The sequence below is a fragment of the Cavia porcellus genome, unplaced genomic scaffold (assembly GCF_034190915.1).
Source record: "Cavia porcellus strain 051 isolate PalLab524CR breed Dunkin Hartley unplaced genomic scaffold, mCavPor4.1 scaffold_8, whole genome shotgun sequence".
Lineage (NCBI taxonomy): Eukaryota > Metazoa > Chordata > Mammalia > Rodentia > Caviidae > Cavia > Cavia porcellus.
Window position 1 is genome coordinate 93606777 of NW_026947491.1, and position 20141 is coordinate 93626917.

The 20141-nt window shown below is 50.4% G+C and overlaps 1 protein-coding gene across 12 annotated transcripts in view; it reads left to right on the top strand.

Moving 5' to 3' along the window:
* The window catches only part of Ric8b (RIC8 guanine nucleotide exchange factor B), a 110494-nt gene extending 94319 nt beyond the window's left edge, over window positions 1–16175 (top strand). For 6 of the 12 annotated variants that reach the window (XM_063255512.1, XM_003461739.5, XM_013155958.3 and 3 more), the window contains 2 exons: window positions 1365–1484; window positions 14919–16175. In XM_063255512.1, coding sequence (XP_063111582.1) covers window positions 1365–1484; window positions 14919–15030 — 232 coding nt within the window. In that variant the 3' untranslated portion in view covers window positions 15031–16175. Of the gene's footprint in view, window positions 1–1364; window positions 1485–4566; window positions 4651–8600; window positions 8740–9340; window positions 9512–14918 lie in introns of all 12 variants that reach the window. The other 6 variants (XR_001201954.3, XR_002791992.2, XM_063255513.1 and 3 more) reach the window with 4 other exon arrangements.
* The last annotated feature ends 3966 nt before the right edge of the window (window positions 16176–20141 follow it).

Here is a 20141-nt window from a genome sequence, read left to right on the forward strand (position 1 = left end):
CTGAGCAATTCTGCTTTTGTCCGTTTCATGCACTGTTTCTAAAGGGAAGAAGCATGTTGACTGTAGTTCTGGCTATTGGCCCAATATTAGGGCAACACAGCTTTTAAACATGGTTTTCAAAGATAGTAAGGACTGAGCTTTTCCCGGATATCTGTGTGTTCTGTAGCTTCTGAGGAATGCAAGGGGAGGAAAAAAATCTAACAGTAATAACAGTTACCCTGTGATCTTGCAAGAAAGAAAGTGCCTCACCCCAGCGGGGGTCGCACACTGCCCTGCTGACCTTGTTGGTCACATGGGTCTCTGCAGCAGCCTATGGTGCTTTCTAGACTGGCACTGGTGTCCAGTTCACCCTGGTGCCCAGCGCTCTGTGCCACCTCCACCTCTCTGATCATCCTCCCAATGCCCTGGCCTTTGAAAGCAGGTGTGTTTCTAAACCTTACCAAACAACTTGTCTGTTTGCTATTTGCAGAGATACTTAATTTGATCCTTGAAAAATGTCTATACTTGGCCAGTGCAAGATACTATAACCTCATTTATGTCTACAGAAAAATGTTTTAAATTCCAAACATTTAGCAGCCATTGAAAGAGTTATTACTGCTTTTTTATTTCCCCTCCTCAGGGGAGGAAAAAGTACGACTTTTATTGAAGAAAATAATTTGTTTGGTATGAGAACTTCATACAAAGTTTATGAAAGGAATTAATTGTGAACGTTGCATTAACCCTATTTCTAGAACGCCGGGATGGTGCACTTGTCTGTCGGTGGGCTGGACTTCTCCTCTTCCACTAGTCAGAGCAGACCTCCCTAGATTGCTCTTCTGCTGTGCCCCTCGTTACTTGAACACTCATTGCTCTGTGGTCTCACTAATGGACTAATTCCCCGAGATTGCAAGTCGGCTCGCTTTCATTTCCAGATTGCAGCTTCCCTGTCATCGGTTTCCTGGGGTTTTTTTTTTTTTGACATGTTTGTTTTATGCTGCATCACAAAATGGGTTTTTTCATTTCACCTCTTCTGAAGTCATCTGTCCCCTCTAATCAGTGCATGAACTGTGCATCTGAGGGTATTTATCCAATGGCACCAATCAGATTTTACATTTTTCAAAAACCATCATGCCTTTTAAAAAAAGTTGACAAGTCAATTTTAGTTTTTTTTAAAACAGTTACTATCGCCCATTTCCCAAAGCAAATTAGTGAAAGTCAATTTTTTAAAAATTCCAACAGCAGTTCATACCGTAGAGTTTCTGTTGAAATCACTGCCATTTTTGGCTATTAGACTCTTTCTTATTATAACTTAAAACTTGGACCAGAAAAGTATAGAAAGAGCATAATTTTAAAACGTACAGCATAACTTTTTCTTCTTTTTGTAGCATTAATCTTATCACTGGTCATTTAGAGGAACCAATGCCAAACCCTATAGATGAAATGACAGAAGAACAAAAAGAATATGAAGCCATGAAACTTGTCAACATGCTTGATAAACTTTCCAGGTATTGTATTCCTGTCCACTTTTGCTTGGTTTCTAAAGTGTTCTATTTCTTTGTCTCTCTGACTGAGAGTTACCTAGAACAGCGACTCTGGCATCCATGCGATGGCACAGGTGGCCCCGGCAGCCGCAGTGCAGACCCTCTTGGCTACCACGGCTTCCTGCGTGTGCCTGTGCATTCGTAAATGCTCAAGCACTAGAGCTGAGACAGTAACTGCCGGATCATTATTAATACTTAACCAACTAACCTCCCTGTCTTCAAAAGGACTCTGTGAGTGAGGCTCGGAACTTCGCTGCTGCTTGTATTTTGTTTCAGTCTGTTTTGGTTATTGTTCCAAATCATGACGCGCTTTTTCTTTTTCTTTTCATTTTTGATGTGCAAGTTCGCAATTCTGCTTTTTTGGGTTGCTGCTGAAACCAGAAATTCTAAAATGTCATGCACCGAACAGGAGAAAGTAGAAAACAATAGCTCGAAGGATTTATGAAAGGAAGAAGTGTATTAATTAGGGGTTCTGGAAACAGCCTGCCCTTCCCCTCCCGTTTCACACCTCTCTGTCCAGAAATAACTCGTTTTGAAAATGATTAAACAGATATGTACTAATCATCAGCTGGCTGCCTTGAGGGTTAGTAGGAAGGATCCCTTTCACCCTCGGCTGCAGGGCTCTGTTTTCGGGTCACACACTGAGTCTCTGTCTCCTGGGAGCCGACTTGGGTGAGCGCTGGTCATCCGCTTCCCCACTGTGCCTGTGTGCCGGCCAGGCCTCAGCTGAGAGAAGAGGGGCTGGGCAGGGGAGCCAGGAAGCCCGCCTTGGGAAGGAAGCTGTGAGGAGAAACGGTTCGGGACGGCACAGCGGGCAGCCTAGCGGAGAGGCAGGCGGGAGCAGGAGGCTGGTGACACGGGCGTTTGAACATACCGCTCTGCGGGCAGGGCTTTTTCGTAGGACGTTGTTGACGTGCGAAGAGATGTTTAGAAGTAGGCACTTCATTATCACAAAGCACAACCAGAATTCAGGGACCACCGCTAGCCATCTGAACTCTTCATCCTTTCCTGGAGTTAGAGGGTATAGCTAACTGTCCTTAAGGTCTTGAGAACACTTTTCCGCCTGTTTCACACCTTTGGGCATAATTGACATGTTCTTTCCCTGAAGGAATGAAGAGTCGGGAAGATACTGACAAGGTAACCCGCAAGAGACTAACAAGTTGACGAAAAGAAGGCGGGCTAGCCTGGGGCGTAGCTCAGTGTGGGAGTGTGTGCCTCGCATGTGCGAGGCCCCAAGTGCAGTCCCCAGAGAGACAGAGGGTTTGCGAAACTGAAGACAGCCATGTGCTTGGTTCCTTCTGGAAGAGTCTGTCGTGCCTACACAGCTGAGTTAGGACGAGCCCCACCGAGCCCTTGGCGGGGGTGAGTGGGCGAGTGTTGGCAGGATGAGCTCAGGAGTTGGGGGGGAAGACAGCTAAGGTGTATGTTTCATGTTCTGCACTTTCAAAGGTTAGTGCTGATTCTGTGCAGCTGCCCCATCTACTCTGAAAGGAAAAACTCCGAGTTAGGATAGTGGAAGGTGGCAAAAAGGAGTGCCTGAGGCTATGCTGGGTACCTGGCTTCCTGACGGGTGCCACCAGGTACCACTGCAGTGTGAGGCATGCCTGTCAGGCCCTGAGAAACAAGGGGCTAGTTCCTTCCCTTTTTAATCTCAGGAGGATCCACATATTTTAGAAGCACCAGTGAGCAAATACACAGCTGCCACCTCATTTAAACTGTGCCTGGGAGAAGGTACACATTTGCCTAGGACACCAGCAGCTGCTGAGCCCAGCAGGAAGGCGATTCTCATTTTTGCATGAATAAAGCAGGGTAAATATATCTTGTGTTAGCTTTGATGGTGCCAAATTTGCTGTTAAAGTTGAAGCCAGGTGGCCTGAGGGTAATCCTAAACCACATAGACTTCGCATGATGTGTGGTGGGTTTTGACATTGTCTGCCTTTGTGTGCTTTCTAACATTTGCTCTCTCTAATAACACTCAGTGCCCAACTGTGTGAAGATCAGTGGTGAGCATTCCAGATCAGGAATGCAAAGAATGAAGCCATTCTTTATGCGTCTTGTTTGTGCTGTACTCCTTCCTCATTAGTCTTAAGTTTCTTCTCTCTCCTCACTTGTGTTTCTCTAGGTTATGGAGAAAAGATGCCACAAAGCCCAAGTAGACCAAATTCAGTACAATTCTGGGGGCGTGCACTAAGCAGCTGCCCTACTCAGCACTAGGTCAGGACACCGAGGAGGGTCTGAGGCGAGTGTCACAGTCTCTGCCTTCGCTAGAGGCACGTTGCAGTGCAGGAGGCAGCTGGTGTCTATTCTGGACACAGCACAGAAGGAAACATGGCAAAACGAGGTCTGCAGTGGGCTGTGCGCACCCAGGAAAAGGAGCAGCTCATTCCGTGCGGGTGATTCAGGAAGGGATCCCGGGCAGGCGGTAGCAGGTGTGCCCTCTGTTGCAGCTCCAGAAGTCCTGGCGGGGAGGGAAGAGCGGCCACTTGCTGCAGCCGGAGGGAGGGTTAACCTGGCTAGTAAGACCAGCCTCCGGCACTCACATACTGCATCTTTCTCCAGGGGGCTCCGATTAACTCACCATTAAGGGAAGCAGAACCAAAGAACTGCCCAGAGCTTTTCTAAACTAGTGACTGATGGCAATCCATTCCCTTCTGACAGTTTACAAGACATCTTCATGTACATTCTCTAGCTTCAAAATGAAGTGAGTTTAGGAACTTCATTTTCCAGAACTCAGATCTCTGCTCTGTCCCGTGTCACTGTGTCTGTCTGCTACCTAACCGTGAGTGTCTGCCAGAGCTCTTCCTGATCACCCTCTCCGCGCTGTCCTGTGGGTTAGTTCCCTCCATTCTCCGGGATTCTGCATTCAGCAGGCTTTACTGTGCGGAGAATGCACCATAGCTTTGTCTGATGAACTTCCTTCCTTCCTCGGAAGTGAAATCATCGTTCTCCTCTGCACCTGAGTTGAGAGGTTTTGTGCATAGAGGACAGGGTTGGAGGTGGCGTGGCCTTGCACGGACACTAGACACTTCCTTTTTTCCATCCATAGGAGAGCAGATGTGAAGGACCCGCACCAGGATGGTGGTTAGCAACAGTGGCCCGTGCCAAAGCACTTACCAAAGTGATGACTAAGGTTGGTTATGCCAAGTACTGTTACTGAGCTTGGTGTAGATCGTAGGTGCACTGCTCACTGCCGGAAATACAGGCCCCACTGTGACCCTGAAAGCCACTTGCCCCTTTCGCCCCCACTTCCCGCTAACTGCACACACGGTGGAAAGGCGCTGCTCGGGTGCCGATGTCTTCCTGCACACCAACCGACCGAGCACCCAGAACCCTGTGGGACCTGACTCCTTAGCATCGTGCTTCATTTGTGCCGGGCGTTCTACACCCGCACACGGGGACGACAGTGCACCTGCAGAGTGACTGACTGACTCGGGGCTCCTCTCATGAGGAGCCTCTGGAGGGCCTGTAACCTGTGGCCCCCAGTTAGGATGAGAAGTAGTGAAAGCAGCTGAGCCCGAGACAGTTTTTTGCTCTATAAAATAGCCGACATGGCTCACAATTAGAGTGTGCTCTGGAATGTGGCTCTGTGCTAGCACATGCACGACGCTGTGATCCAATCCTGGCACTAAATAAATATTCTTTGTGAGTTCCATTGCTGGGCCAGATTTTGTAAAATCCAAGACTGAAAAGAAATTCCCGAAGACTTGCAGGGACATGACTGAGTGACTGGGTGCCTGATTTTCTTACTGTAGAGTGACACACACAGTATTGAAGATGTAAGCATTAAGGTGTAAGGTCTAAGTTTACAGAAAGCTTCATTTGATGTTTACAGTGGGAGAGCGCAGATGGAGAAGGGTAAAGTTTTTCTGTCTCTCCGTCTCATTGTCTGACTTGAGCAAGATCAGCAGGGGGACTGTGTGGGCTTCAGCAAGTCCAGCGGCCTGATGCTGCCGGGCTGCCTCAGACAGCACACGGCCTGCATCCAGAATGGGCCTCCCGGAGCCCAGCGGAGCGGAGCGGGCGCTGCCTGGGTGCCGCCTGTGCAGCCCGAGGGAGGGTCCCGGTCCCCACAGGCTCCTAATCAGAGCCAGAATCGCTTACTCCTAACTGTGGAACAAGGTGCCGTGTGGAAATTTATAGGTGTATAAATAATAATTGTTCTGTCATTTCTTCCTTTTCTATTTGATTTCTTCTTTACTGTAATTTTTTGCCCGCCTTAGTATTTGAGACATGGCTTCCTTCATAAATGGAAGTACCAGACATAAGAACAGTTCCCTTTAACGCCAAGATTATTTTTAACTAAGGCTGAGAGTGACTTATGACTGAACAGTAACATTTTGCTTATAAATAAGTAATTTTACTTTTCTTATAAAAGTATCAATAACTGTGTTGATCTTCCTTTGTGATAAGTTAGTCAAGGAAGCTCCTGGCAAGTACATTTTAGAAACGTGGCCCAGTGCTTAAAGCATTAGAAGATCTATTATAGGCACGAAAGTATGAAGATCTTAATTGTTTTACCAGAAAATCCAGAATGATAACCTCTGGCCATATTTGACTTTTGAGCACTGAAAGTATGTTTAGTTCAAATTGGATCCCCTGTAAATGTAAAATACCAGGCTTCAAAGACTTACTACCAAAGAGGGGATGTAAAATACCTCACTACTTGTTTAATATAGATTACATGTTGAAACTATAATATTTATTATATTCTGGATGACATAAAGTATGCTATTAAATTGACCTGGTTTTTTCTGTACAGCTATTAGAACATTGCATATATGGGCTTCCATTGTGGCTTGGATTCTGTTGTCATTGGACAGCTCTCCTCTCCATTATTAAAAATGCACTGTAAGGTTGCTTGGAAATTCAGTTAGGGGACTTGGGACCGGGTAATTTACAGCCTTAGAGGAGCAGAGAAGGACCAGCAAGAGAAGCTTGATACTGGATATGGTTAGGTGTCCAGGGGCCGGGCAGCCAACCAGGAGGAGGTGCTCCCTTTGCCTCCCTGTGGACAGCCACCGCCCTCAGGACCGTAGTGGGATGGCTCTTCAGAGCCTTCGGCAGAAGCACTGGCTGCGCCAAGAGCCGCACTGACCCTCTCCACCCCTAACCTCCACGGTCCCTAAGTGGGGTCACCTAAGCACTGCGGTTTCCGCTGCTGCATTCAGCAGAATTCGTTGGCATGCTGGCCTCTTACTAATATTTACTTTGCTAATTCACACAACAGGATAAAAAAAATTTATAAGTAAATTGCCAAGAAATAAAAACACCATCACCTAAAGACAAGATTGAATTTCCAGCATTGTGCCTTTTCTCTTTTTCTATGTTTTATTAATCATGCTATTTATTGACATGAGTAGCACATTTTTAGAGGATGGCATGTGATCTAACAGAAATGAGAGCAATAATTTTAAAAACTGAACATTCCCATTGTGCTTTAAAATAGCCCTGTGAATTAAAGAGGACAGGCGGTGTTCGGCTGAGCAGTAAATGCTCCAAAGCCGGAGTGACCGATCCAAGCTCAGGACAGAGGCGGCACAGCAGGGCTCAGTGCTCAGGATTTGCTGCAGACGCCGTGTCATTTTGAAAATTACCAAGAACTCTCAGAAAGTTCTGACTATCCTTAAATAAGATTTCTAAGTTTTATATAAATACAAAGCACAAAAACCAACAACGTGCATACTAACCTCAGAGGAAAACAGGGTAGAGGGACGTGTGCACATGCCTCCTGCTCTTCCACTCCACAGCTGAGCTCTCCCGGGATAGCAGATCAGGTGCTGAGTAACTTACTTAAAACCCCATTGCCGGGCTGAAGATGCGGCCGAGAGGCACACGTGCCTATCTGCAAGCACAAGGTCCTGAGTTCAATTCCAGGTACAAAAAAGAAAATACTGTATGAGGAAAATTAGTAAAATCTCTGTGAGTTGGTGTTAAAACAGGTTTTTAAGTATTTTAAGAAGAGAATGAAATTGGTGTCAACAAATTTTAAGAAGAGAATGAAATTGGTGTCAACAAATTGTATTACACGTGTCATTACACGAATAAAACCTAACTTGAAAAGGCTTCTCTGTGAACTTTTTAGACAATCCCATTGACTTCACAGAGTGGAATGGTGCTCCACCGTATCCGGTTGACTTGAAAATGGTATTTTCACGCAGCATATTTTACTTCCCAAACTTGACCTAATTCTCAGCGTGATGGCAAACGCTGAGGGAAGGCTCTCGTAATCACCTCTGAGTGCCTGCACCGTAAGACCCGGGTTCACTGTGGGAGGGCCACTGTACCTCCTTGCAGGGAGCTGGTAGCTTAGTAGAAGGCCAAGGTAACCAGCCAAGCTAGGAAGCGCTTGGAAAGGACGCTCTGAGAGGTGAAGAGCCCGAGGTGCTATCACAGCACCCAGCGGCACGGCCCAGCCCAGAGAACGCGGAGTTTCTGAGAGGAAAGAGGGCTCAGCCGTCTGTACGCATCCCTGCCCGCATTGCTGACAGGCCCGTTGATCTTCCGTGGATGCGGGCCGTCCCAGCGTTGCGGCCAGACTTGGGCTTACAGCCGAGGCTGTGCAGCTGCCTTCTCAGGGCTGTCGAAGGCGCCATTGTGGCAGGCACTTCCGGAAAAGCTCTATGTTAATTAAAATGCATTATTTATAGACTTACTTCTCATCCCATCTTTCAAACATGAAAAGGAATTAAATATGAAATGGCTTATTTAAAATGTCAGTCGTTTTTTCCAAGCCAACCTTACATTAAAACCAGGAATCCCTGTGCCAAAGAAATGGTGCACAATTATCCTGTCTTGGGTTTTGTTAGACATTGTGCCGAAGTTAACAAAACAAGTGTGTAACAGAACTGCCTAAGTGGCAGCCCTTTGATTAAAGACAGAGACTTAATCAGGGGACACTGAAGGAAGCAGTGCCTCATAGGTTCCCCCTTTTCTTCTTTTCTAATCATAGAACAAAATATGTTACATAAAAGGATCAGAACTATTATGCAGTACTCAATTAGAGGGAGGTGAATAGGTCTCTAACATGCTGTTTTATCAAAAGAGCAGACTGGTGTTTGCATGACTGTTGTTTCATTACAGACCCTGTCATTAATTCCATGTGTCAATACTGCCCTGTAGTACACAGAGCAGACAAGAAAGAAGAGCCCTTGAAAACAAGGGAATGATTTTTGAGTCGTTATCAAGCTAAGTGGCAAGCGGGAAGCTGAAACTCGTATAGGTAAATTCGAAGGGACTCGGGGGAGATCTGCAAGTGGGAAACAAGGATGCCTTTTACCAACTGCTTAATTATGTCCTGCTTTTCAACAAGTACACTTGAAATGAATGCTTTGTTTGTCTTGCACAAAAACGTGTGCTGTGGGCAAGAGTATTCTCTTGCTTCCAGGTCAAGTAAGGTGTTTCTGTACAACCACATACGGCCCGTCCTGTCATGTGCAATTGGCTGTGCTAGAATCTGAGCCCAGTCCCGCACTGCCGCTGCTGGGGAGAGTCACAAAGGAGCAGAAGCCCTAGAAAGCGGGACCTTCTCTAAGCTCTGAGGCATCCCGGTACTCTACTCAGGAAAATGGTGGCTCAGGAGAATGGTACAACATATCTAGGGGAAAAACAGACCGAAAAATTTTCAACATGTATAACTCCTATATTTTTCCACCCCTAGATCTTTAAGAAGTCCTTTAGCAGTCCCAAAATTTTGGCTGGGGCAAAAAAGGGTTTCCTTCCTTGGACGTTCTTTACCTGTGTCCTCTTGCCTGGCCAAGCCCTTATATTATGGTTCCTTATCACTTAGTAAGATCAAATTTCCAAATGATGTTTCGTTCCAGTTGAACATTCTTGGAGGCTTATCTCTTCCCTGGCCAGATGCCTGATCAGATGAGAAGCCCGCCATGATACAGTGCGTAGCATGGGCTCTTTATCCAGTAGACATCACTGTCATTTGTGATGCTAACAAGGGCAGTCTTAGCCTATGTTAAGGCCTGTGTGTGGCCTCGAAGGTAAGTATGAAGGAGCTGTTGCTGTGTGAATATCTTAACCCTGATGCACATTTCAATATACAGTAACTCCATTTTACCGTGGAGATATATATATATATATATATATATATATATATATATATATACATGTATATCTGACACCTAGCCATCCTTTTTACACAGAAGCTTCATCAGTGTAGGGCTAGCGATAACTCTTCACAGCACGGTCTGCTTTCTGGGGCTGTGACCGAATCTGGATCCTTGTGCGTAACACTTGCTTTGCTCTGAGTTACTTGTGCAGTGTTTTACTCACCTGCCGGCAGATTGTAGCGAGGGTTGTGGTCTTGGTGTATGTATGTCAGTGACAGTACGAGGGATGTGATTGACTCCTATGGTTAGAAAATTTGGATTAAAAACACAATCTCAGAATAATGAGTTTGAATGTCTTAAAAACCTACCAGCTTGATGCATAGATCAAAATTATCTGGTAATCTTAGACTTAGTCTCTTGAGACTAGTACAGAATAGTAGAGATCATCTTGTGCAGCCCTTCATTTTGGAGGTTGGGAGACTCGAGCCCAGAGAGGCCAGCGACTTGCCCAAGGACACATAGCAGGCCAGCAGAATATCGGAGACTAGAACTAGCTCCAACTTCTGATGTCCACACACCTGAAGCCATTTCTGTACCAGTGGGTGGCTGGGAGAGCCCGGTTGCACAGTCAGAAGGGGCATTATTTCTGCCGGGCTGCCAGAATTTCTCTGTGTGATTCCTTGGGCTCCTGTGCCAATTCCAGTGAAAACAGAACACTGGGAAATCTCCATTATTGCCCATGACCCGTGCACCATGTTCTTCCAGGAAGCGTTCACTGAGCAGCCCGGGTGCTGCTCCTCCCCTAGATTCGGCAGGTGACGGCCAGATGGGTACGGACTCTGCCCTCAGGGTGCTCAGAGTCGCCAGAAAGTGTTAGCGGTGCTTCCTGCAGCGCCCAGCCACCCGCTCCCGCGCTGCGCTCCGGGAGGCTTGCCAGTGAACCGAGCCTTAGCTCTCATCTCCCTCGTGGTGCAGTCTGGGCCTCCCCTGGCAGTGAGGACGCAGGAGGAGACGGAGTGCAGCGAGCAGGGCAGCAGCCACCTCCCTGGGCTCTGCTCTCTGCAGGGCCCTGTGCTGGGCACGCAAGGGTAGAACAGGGCAGTGCGGGCGGCCTTCTTTCCAGTACCTCGAATCAGGTCATTTCAGAGCTTTCCCACTTTGCAGCAAGTTATTTGTAATACAGTCTGTAGTGTGTGGAGAAGGGTCTTGGAATAGAAGACAAAATCCCTTCCTACTCCCATTCAGACTCGTGAGCCCGAGATGCAGGTCTCCACTCAGGCCCCCTTGTACCCCACATCTCTTTGGAGCTTGCCTTTTCCTTTTCCTCAGCCAAGCCAGCCTGCTTGCCAGTCCTGCACACAACTAACTTTTGCTTCTGTGCCTCTGTTTGACTAATTCTTCCGCTTCTGGGATGCTTTATTCCCATAAATCCATGTCCATCCTGCCATTCCAGTCTGGCTCAAGTCCACCGCCTGCAAGGAGCCTGTGGTCAGTGTCCCTGTCTCCTCCTGTGTCCCTCGAATGTGTGCACAGCCCACGTGACTGGTGAAGGAACATTGTCATGGTGCGCATTATAGCTTCCCGTTCTCTGTCCACATCTTGCTGATCGAGACCATAAACGAAGCAGTCTGGTGTCACGGTCACTCACCAGGCCTTTCAGGAGTGAGTCTCTAGATCAGAGCTCACATTTTTGGTATTTACGGGCTGCTAGTTTTAGGAGACAGAGGAAGATTTAGGAGAGAGAAAAGATTGGCGTGGTGATACGAAAAATAAGCCAGGGGTCCATGGAAAAAGACACATAACTGTAAATGTCCTGTCCTGCTCGCAGCCAGGACGTGAGCTCTCCTCTAAAGGTTGCCGGGGCAGAAGGGTGGAGAAGCTGGGAGCTGAGGGGTCTTTGCCTGTTACTCTCCTCACGCCTGTTGGTCTGCTGTGCTGTGCTGCTTTCAGTACTGTTAATGTGTGTGTGTTTTATCCTCTGAACTGACAGAAAGCTTCCTGGCAGGGACCGTGTCTGTTATTTGCCTCTGCATATGCTCCCCTGCCCCTGCTTACTCCTGGCAAGCCCTGGAAACCCCTCAGGGGCACCTAGGAACAGGAGCACCACTGGTGGGTGCCAGCTGCATCCCAGCTGTGGCACCGCACGTGCTGTGTGCAGTGGCCGTTGTCGCCAGGGCGGCCCAGTAAGTGTGGGGTGCAGACACAGAAGTCAACGGCAAGGGAGTCCGGGGTCTCGCAGACGCAGAGTTCGAGCCAGGTCTGCCTGCCTGCAGAAGCCGTGTGTGCTCTCCACGCCCCACAGTCACCACGAGGCTTCAGCCTCCCAGCTCCCGGAACTCTGATCTGCACAGTTGCTGCTGGCGTTGCCACCACCACTGTTCCTCCATTCGTCACATGGTCACTTCCACCCCACTGGAAAGCAGGTGGCGCTAGCACTGTCAGGACCCCGCTCACGGCTGGGGACTTGCCCAGGACACGTGCTGGCGAGTGGGGTCAGACCTCCAGACACGGCCAGCCTCCGTCTCGGTGCTCTCTCCTCCATGTCACACCGCTGCCTTGGTCCCTTTGCACGAGTGCGTGACTGTGGCCAGTTGTCACTGCCGCCACTCCTGCAGACACCAGCGTGCCCAGCGTGGAGGGAAGGAAGGAATTCATGTCCTCTGAGGACTTTCCATTTTAATGGAGGGGTGATATCAAAGCCCAAAACATAACTGCCTGGGGGCCGGGGACTTAGCTCAGCGGCACAAGCACCTGCCTGGCAAGTGTGAGGTCGTTAGTTTGATCCCCAGTACCACAACAAAAAACATAAATGCTTGAGTGTTAGCATTCAAAGTGAGAATTAAAATAACACGGGCCATTATTCTGTGAAAGAACCCTCACAGTTTGGCCCTGGCACTATGTAACAGTCTTAATGATCTCCTTCATAAGTTAGATTTGGGAGTGGGGATACAGCTGATAGACGTGATATGGGAATACTCCTGGGTTCAGATGGGCCGGTACAGGACACTTACCCAAGTTGGAAGCCAGCCCCAGCAGCATCCTGCTACCAAAGGGTGGCACTGTGCGGCCAGCGTGACGGTGTGTCCACCCAGCCAGTCACCGCTTTCCTTGTCATCCGCCAGCGCTGAGGCTGCCTCTCCCTGCCCCCTGCCCGAAGTCCTCTGGGCCTTCCAGGGCTTTGGACTTTGTCCTCCCTCCGCCTTTCATTCCCAGCAGATTGCTCCTCTGCATCGGGACTAGCACAGTGTATCCAGGATCACAGAGTCCTTCCCACGGTTAGTTAGGTAATGTGTAAACCACAGCTCTGTGCTGTGTGTCAGTCACCGAGATGAGCTTTAGTGAAAACACCTTGTTTGTAACTGCTGAGGCCTTCTTTACACAGGCACCTCAGGCACTTCAGGTCCTGTGAGATCTCAGCCTTTCCTTGCCCAGTCTGCTCTGCCTCTGGTTCTGACTCCACTTGAGCTGGAGCCTCGGGACACTAGGACCTAGTGCCTCCACCCTTTCCCCTCTGGTGGGCAGTCAGATCTACCTCTTCTCTGACACTCGGCATAGTCCAGCCCCTACCTCCTCCTACATGGTGTGATGGTGGCCTCTTAATGACTGATCTCTGTCGCCTGTTCCAGTGTGTCTGCCCACTCCAGCCAGCAGACACAAATGATCGGCCACTCTTTACAGGAGAAAACCTAAGGTCTTCCCTGTGACATGTAAGACCCTAAATGGCCCTCCTGCCATTCCTGCACTGAACCTGTCCCCGCCCCGGCCACTGGCACTTTTCGCCTTAAGGAGAGCACAGAGGTGAAAGAGATGACTGTCACTGCCCCAGAGATCTGCAGCCCCACACAGGACGGTGGTCCATGCAGTCCCGGGACAGCCACCGCCACCTGTCCTCCCCTAGCAGCTGGGTTATTGCTTTGTCATGGGAGCCGCCACAGTTCTGTGTTGAAAGTTCTTTCTGCATTTTCCTCGTGATGCTCTCCCCATGCTCCCCTCCTCCAGGGCAGCAGCCGTGCCTGCTGTTGCCCCTCGTCAGTCCCCGCCTGACATGGTCCCTGGCAGGCACTGACTGCACAGGCCTTAGACGGGTGAGCAGCGCAGGTGGGGGAGCGTTCAGGGGTAGTGTGTGCCTTGGAGAAGTGGCCTGGGTTAGTCACTCAGTCTTCTGTGTTCAAAAGGGGTTGGACTACATGGTCCCTGAGGCCCCTTCTGGCTGCAGGGGCCACGATTCTGGCCCTTCCCGTGGGTCCAGAGCTGACACTGGGAGCTTCGGTGTCACCGGCTGCCAAGTGGCTTTCCAAGCAGACTGTCCCAGTTCTGGGCAGCACTCTTCCGGGTTCACCAGAGCTGCCTGTCGAGCAGGCTCTGTTGGTGCCACCCGTGATTGCTGAGCTGTCCTCACCCTTCCTGGACATCACTGTGCCCGGCACACTGACAGCCAGCTGTGGGCTGCCCCTGTTTGTGCTGGCCTAAGAGATGACGGCAGGGAAGCAGGGGCCGAGGAAGGTGTCCTGTCGCCCTTGACTTCACACCCCTTGGCATCACAGCTGCTGCCATCCTGTCTTCGAAGGGCAGGGCCCTTTCCAGGAGAACTCCTGGGCCTGTTCTGTTCCAGGTGCCTCTTGCTTACATGACCTTTGCATGGTGGGAGGAGGACGCAAGTTAGCACCTCCACAGGTACACTGACAGTCATATCCATGCAATAAATAAGAGCCCGCAGGCTTTCCTAATGCTTTGTGATTGACCTATTAGTCATCTTAAATGGGTCGAAACTTGCAGAGTAGCTATAATTGGGTTAGTGGCAGAGAGGCAGCTGGGGAGCCGTGAGGAGATGACAGTGTCATTCCCATAATGAGGCTGCTACCCACAAAAGCAGTAGTGTTTTATACAGGGCAGGAGGAAGGAGAGGGGTGGGGAAGAGTCCAGGAAGGCCCACTTGGGGACAGGCGTTGACAGACACTTGGATCTCCCGGAGAGCGGCGGCCCCTGCACCACGCTGCGGGCCTAGGCAGGTGACACCGTGGCAGCCTCCGCTTCACTAGAACAAAATGAGTCCCCAGAAGGCAAAACCATTAGTCACTCAAAACAGGAGCCCGCCCCTTGTCCTGAGCCAGTCAGACCTGACCTGCTACTTTGGTTGGCTGTGGGTCTGGCCTGTGTGAGTGAAGCCTTGATCTCCTCTTTTTCTCTTCCCGGTCCCTTTCCATCTTTCCTGTGACAAATGGAGCTTGAGAGCGGAATACTTTGGTTTAAAGATTTTTCTTGTAAAGGCTGTAGCTGGGGGGGATGTGCCTGTGATGCTGGTGAATACCTGTTTTCTCTCTCTCTTGTCTTTCTCCAGAGAAGAGTTGCTTAAGCCAATGGGCCTAAAGCCCGATGGGACAATAACGCCTTTGGAGGAAGCACTCAGCCAGTACTCAGTCCTCGAGGAGACCAGCTCCGACACGGACTGACGGCGCGGCCGGCTCTCGGATCGCTTGTCTCAGCAGCTTTCCTCTGTAGCTCCAGGGGAATCTTTTCTCTAAACATGTACGCCCTTGCTTTGGCTAGAAACACATTAACTGGTTTACTCGTTGAGAATCCAGCGTATTTAAGAGGTGATCCTGTGTTTTTGCGACTTCGAAGCATTTGTACCGAGCTGCAGGGGACGCGGCAGGGCTGGAGCAGAGCGGAGTCTGCCGTCGGGGAGCAGGAGGCCCTCACTGCGCGGCCACCTGGTCAAGCCGAGCCTGCAGGTCCCTCGCACAGAAATTCCCAGCATCCCGCGTGGCCTTGCCGCCCTCTGGCGCTCTCCTGTCCAGGCGGGAGGCGGCACAGGGCCAGCTCTCGGTGAGCGCTGAGCAGAGGGCTCGGCGGGGCTGGGACTGGCTGCGAGGAAGCCGAGCAGCAGCCCTGGACACCCAGCCCCGTCCTCTGTGTCACTTTTCTACCTTCCGAAGTCCACACACAAGCGCACAGAGCCCCAGACCCAAGGGCCTGAGCCCGGCCAGACGTTTGCGAGTCCCTGCTATCCGGCGACGGTTTCCTTCCCAGGCAGCCTAAGCCCCCTTCTTCCCTGACCTACCTGAAGACAGGACCACGGAGTGGACCACCATCTGCACCTGGCGTGGGGAGTGTGCGTCCTGAGCAGAGCGTCCCGCAGAGGGAGTGGGGACCCCGTGGGCTGCGGAGGCGGGTCGGCAGCACCATCTGTACATAAAGGTCATTCATCCCCACGTGTTTTCAGCTGGCGTCAGCGTGTGTGTGTGTGTGTGTGCGCGTGTGTGCGTGTGCGTGCACGCGCACGCCCACGCGCTGCCTTTCTACCACATGTAATCAGTTTAATGGTAACTTTATTTATTTAAAAAAGAAACACAGATAGTTACTATCAAACTGATTAAGGCTGTTTATTTTTACTGTTAGAACTGGTCCTATGAGTGAGCAGACAGTAGGCTGAGGGCTGGTTTCCTTTTATACGTGTGTGTGTGTGTGTGTGTGTGTGTGTGTGTGTCGGGGGACACATGCTTCATACACACACACACACACACACACATAGATGATGTGCTTAACCACTGCCTTTTAAAACTTTAAATTAAATAAAACATCGGGGTTGATTCAATTTAGACATCTGTGTGATTCTTTATAGAGCCGAGGGTAACTGGTTAGCAGGGTGTGCTTTTCGGGGTCTTTTGTCCCCCATTGGCTCACTTGTCCCCTGAGAGAGTCTTTGTAAGCACAGGTAAGGTACCTGGAGGGTTGGGAAGCCCATGTTTACCTGGCCATACACTGTCTCACTGTGATGACCCTGAGTTTCTTATCTAAAGGAATGAATGAGACCCTTCAAACAATAAATGTGCTTTGTAAAAGACTGGGAAAGAGAAACACATTTGGGGATGTTCGTGCAGAATAGTTGGAGAGCTTGTGTGTGACCCATGTTTCAGCCAAAGGCAAATGGGACGTGGCAGTTAATCACTAAACAAGTGGAAACAAATTCAGGAAAAAGAATGAAGGTCTTTTTATTTTGTTCTACAATGCATTTTTAAAATGTTTGATAAATGCACCTTTAAAGTAGCTATAATTTCTAGTCACTTAACTTTCATATGTGTGTGAGCCTACGTAAAGAAAATGCGTCTCACAAAAGTCCATCCTGACTGTCTGAGCAACCCTGTGCGCCAGGTGTGTTGAGCTCTGTTTCATTTGCCTTTTTAGAGGGGAAAATTTGGCAAGGGGAGAATGTGGGAGTGGCCTCCTTAGCTCAGGGAAAGACAGTTGCATGGGGGAGTCGTGTGGGCCCCTTCATGTCCTGTCCGCACCCCTCACATGTCCCGAGGCAAGAAACCTCTCTGTTGGCCTGATTCCTCTCCCCACCGTCCCACAGCTGGACCATGCTCGGTTCCCCAGGCCTTGTATTGCAGGGCACAGAGTGGCCGGGGCGAGCAGTCATCCACGGGCCCTGTCCTGCAGTAATCAGGTCAGCTGAACAAGGCTGAGAGCCCTGAGCAAGGAGGCACCCAGAGTGTGGGTGCAAGTGAGGACCGCGCACGCTGGGCTTCAGGTGAGGACCTGAGCCCTTTGGGGAGGTCAGGCCTGGCAGGCGCCCTCTCCACAGAGGGGCAGGCAGTGTTCCTTGGCCAGCGCCCTTGGCAGGCCTGTCTGCCACGGTCCTCCTGACCTCGGAAGTGAAGGCTGGAAGAACAGGTCCCGACAAAGGCTTTGGGGCAGCAGGAGATCTAGAATAGTCACGAGGTGCGGGGAGACGTGACCCGCCCTCCTGTACAATGAGGAGACTCGAGGCACACTGGTGACTTCAAGCCCAGACTGTGTTGATCTTGCTGCCTCCCCAGACTGGGGGCACCATGTTGAGCACTCCTCTGTTTATAGGAGTAAACTGCTCACTGTGGAAAGTTTGGGGAAGGCAGAAAGTAAAATAATTTGCCCCAAATCCCACCTCTGAGATAATCACTGTTAACGTTTTAGCGTATTTCCTTGTATTTTTCTATGCATATATATATAATTTATTTTACTACAAGACTGGGATCAAGCTGTGTTTACAGATTTGTATCCTGCTCTCTTTAACAATTGTGAGCATTTTCCCGTATCAATAAACACTCTTCAGATGTTCGTGGCTGTATGATGCTCCATTCTGTGACTCGTAGTGAGCACTAACGGCCCGGCCGCCAGTGATCTTCCTCACAGACAGAACATCCTGAGTGACAGCTCTGCCCCCACCATCCAGACACCTGCTGCCTGCTTTCCAGAAGCCAGCCCTGCAGAGCCACAGGCCCCAGCCCTGCAGCGCATGGTGACGCAGCCGGATGAAGTGCCAGGTGACTAGCATTCAGGGAGAGCCACTCCCAGGGGCCCAGGAGCCAGACCACGCCGCCTCCACGCCTTGTGTGGTGTGTGCCAGTGGCTGCTGTTGGTTTTCTTTGGGGTGATATTCACTGCTTTTCCAGAGGTGGAAGGGGTACTTGGGGATGAGGGACATCTCAGAAGAAAATCAAGTCCTGTCGGAGCTGCTGGTGTGCAGTGGCGCAGTGTGGAGACGGGCAGAGGACCGGTGCTCTAGGAACAGAGCAGGACGGGGCGGAAGGACTGGGAACGAGGGAGAGCTGAGTTCCAAAGGGGACTTCCCGCACTCAGCCTGTGCTGGGCTGCCCAGAACAAGGAGCAGCACCACTGACAGGGCTGGGCAACCTGGAAAGGCCCTGACTCTGCCGCAGAGAGTGACCACCTCCTGGGTGTCCAGAAGAGTGACCACCATGGGACAGCCGTCAGACACTGAGGAGATGGGAGCTCTGGTTGCTCTCGGAATTTTGTGGTTCCAGTGAACCTGACAGAGAAAACCTGCCCCATACAAAAGATCCAAATTATTCTTCCTTCTGAAGTCAGATTTGCGTTGTAATATGGCTGGCTACTGGACATACTTCCTGAGCAGCTGCTGTGGTGTGCACGTTCCAGGTCAGTTTTCATGAGAGCCTTGTGGAATCGGCCATCATGAAAGGCTTCTGTCTGCAGCTGGCAGAACTAAGGCATGGCTTTATTTGCTTATAATCTGCGACAAGCAGCAGTTGGAATTCAAGATGTCTGATGGCAGAATTTCTGTAAACACTGCGCTGTCTGCGTCCTCTCGTGTAAAAGTCTGTTGAGAGAGGCTGGGACAGCCGAGAGAGCTGAGAAGACTTCCCAACACACTCCTCCACTTTCCTGCCTGCGCCAGGCAGATTTCCAGGGTAATCCCTAAGAGAAGATGATGTTCACAAGCGTGCCAGGCCATCGCCTGTCTGGCAAGCATGTGTACACACTAGCTGTGTGCCAGCTGCTGTTCACGGTGCTGGGGTCACTCACCTGCCTCCATGGTCCCTATCCCCACAAGGCCCGCTGTGTAAGATGTGTGTGACCAGTCCAAGCTGAGTTGCGGGACGCCAAGAGGAGGGTGAAAACTGGATGTTACAGTGGGCATTTGAGCTGGCCGTGTCTAAGAGAAGCTGCTGTTGGCAGGGCTGGCTCACACGGTGCCCGGAGGCAGAAGGTCTGCGGCCGAGAGGGTGAGGGTTATGGAAACCCATGGTTTGCATCTTGTGATTGGAAGGGACACAGGAATTAGAGAGTGGAGGAAGCACAGGAAGACAGTGAAAAGAGCCCGGACCGGAAGCTGCTGCCTTGGTGTCCGGCAGTGAGTGTGGTCTTGGGGAAAGGCCAGAAAGAGCTCATTTAACCTCGGGGTGAGGGTGACTGTGCGGAGAAGACAGTCTAGCACCTGGCTTCCGGGGTAAGGACTGGTGAGGAGAGGCCGGAGCTTCAGGGTCTCTGAAAGCTGCATGGTGACTCGGCTTTCCCTCACTGTAACAGAGTGTCCCAGGTGACTTAGACATGAAGGTTTATTTTAGTCCACGGTCCATAGTCCATTGGCTCTGTTGCTCTTGGGCCAGTGGTAAAGAGCACCTCGGCGGGGCGTCTGCAGCCGGAGAAGCTGGGAATAGAAGAGGAAGGTCGGGGTGCTACAGTCCCCTTCAAAAGCAAGCTTCGAGTGACCAGAAGGCCTTCACTGGGCTCTGCCTCCCAATGCCAGACTAGAGACGAGGCCCTGACCACATGAGATTTGGGGACATCTGGGAACCGGCCATCCCCAAGCATCATGTGTATCTGAATAAGCACCTCGAACATGCAAGCAGCATGTGTGCACATGTGCACGTGCAAAATGAAGCTCACTGATCAGGAGTTTCTGGCAGTGAGGTTTCGCCAATCGTTCTCAGCTGAAAAAAAGACAGCTGTTGTGTGGAAAGGAGATCCTGGAGACCTCCGGCTTCCAAACAAATTCTTATCTTTAAAAAGAGAACTCTTGTTAGCAAGTCTCAGAAGCTCCTTTGCACAGGGAGGAGGTGAGGAAAAACAAGATGTAGCAGGCCTCGCCTCAATGAGAGCCAGGGCTGCTGATATTCCAGAGGCGAAATCCCTGTTCGGGGATGCCATGGTGGTCATGTGATGTCATCTCTAGTGGGAGGGTTCACACCATGGGAACCCACAGATCTATAGATGAGTGCCTTTCCGTGGAAAGCCTTAGGGTTAGCCATAGCAGCCACTG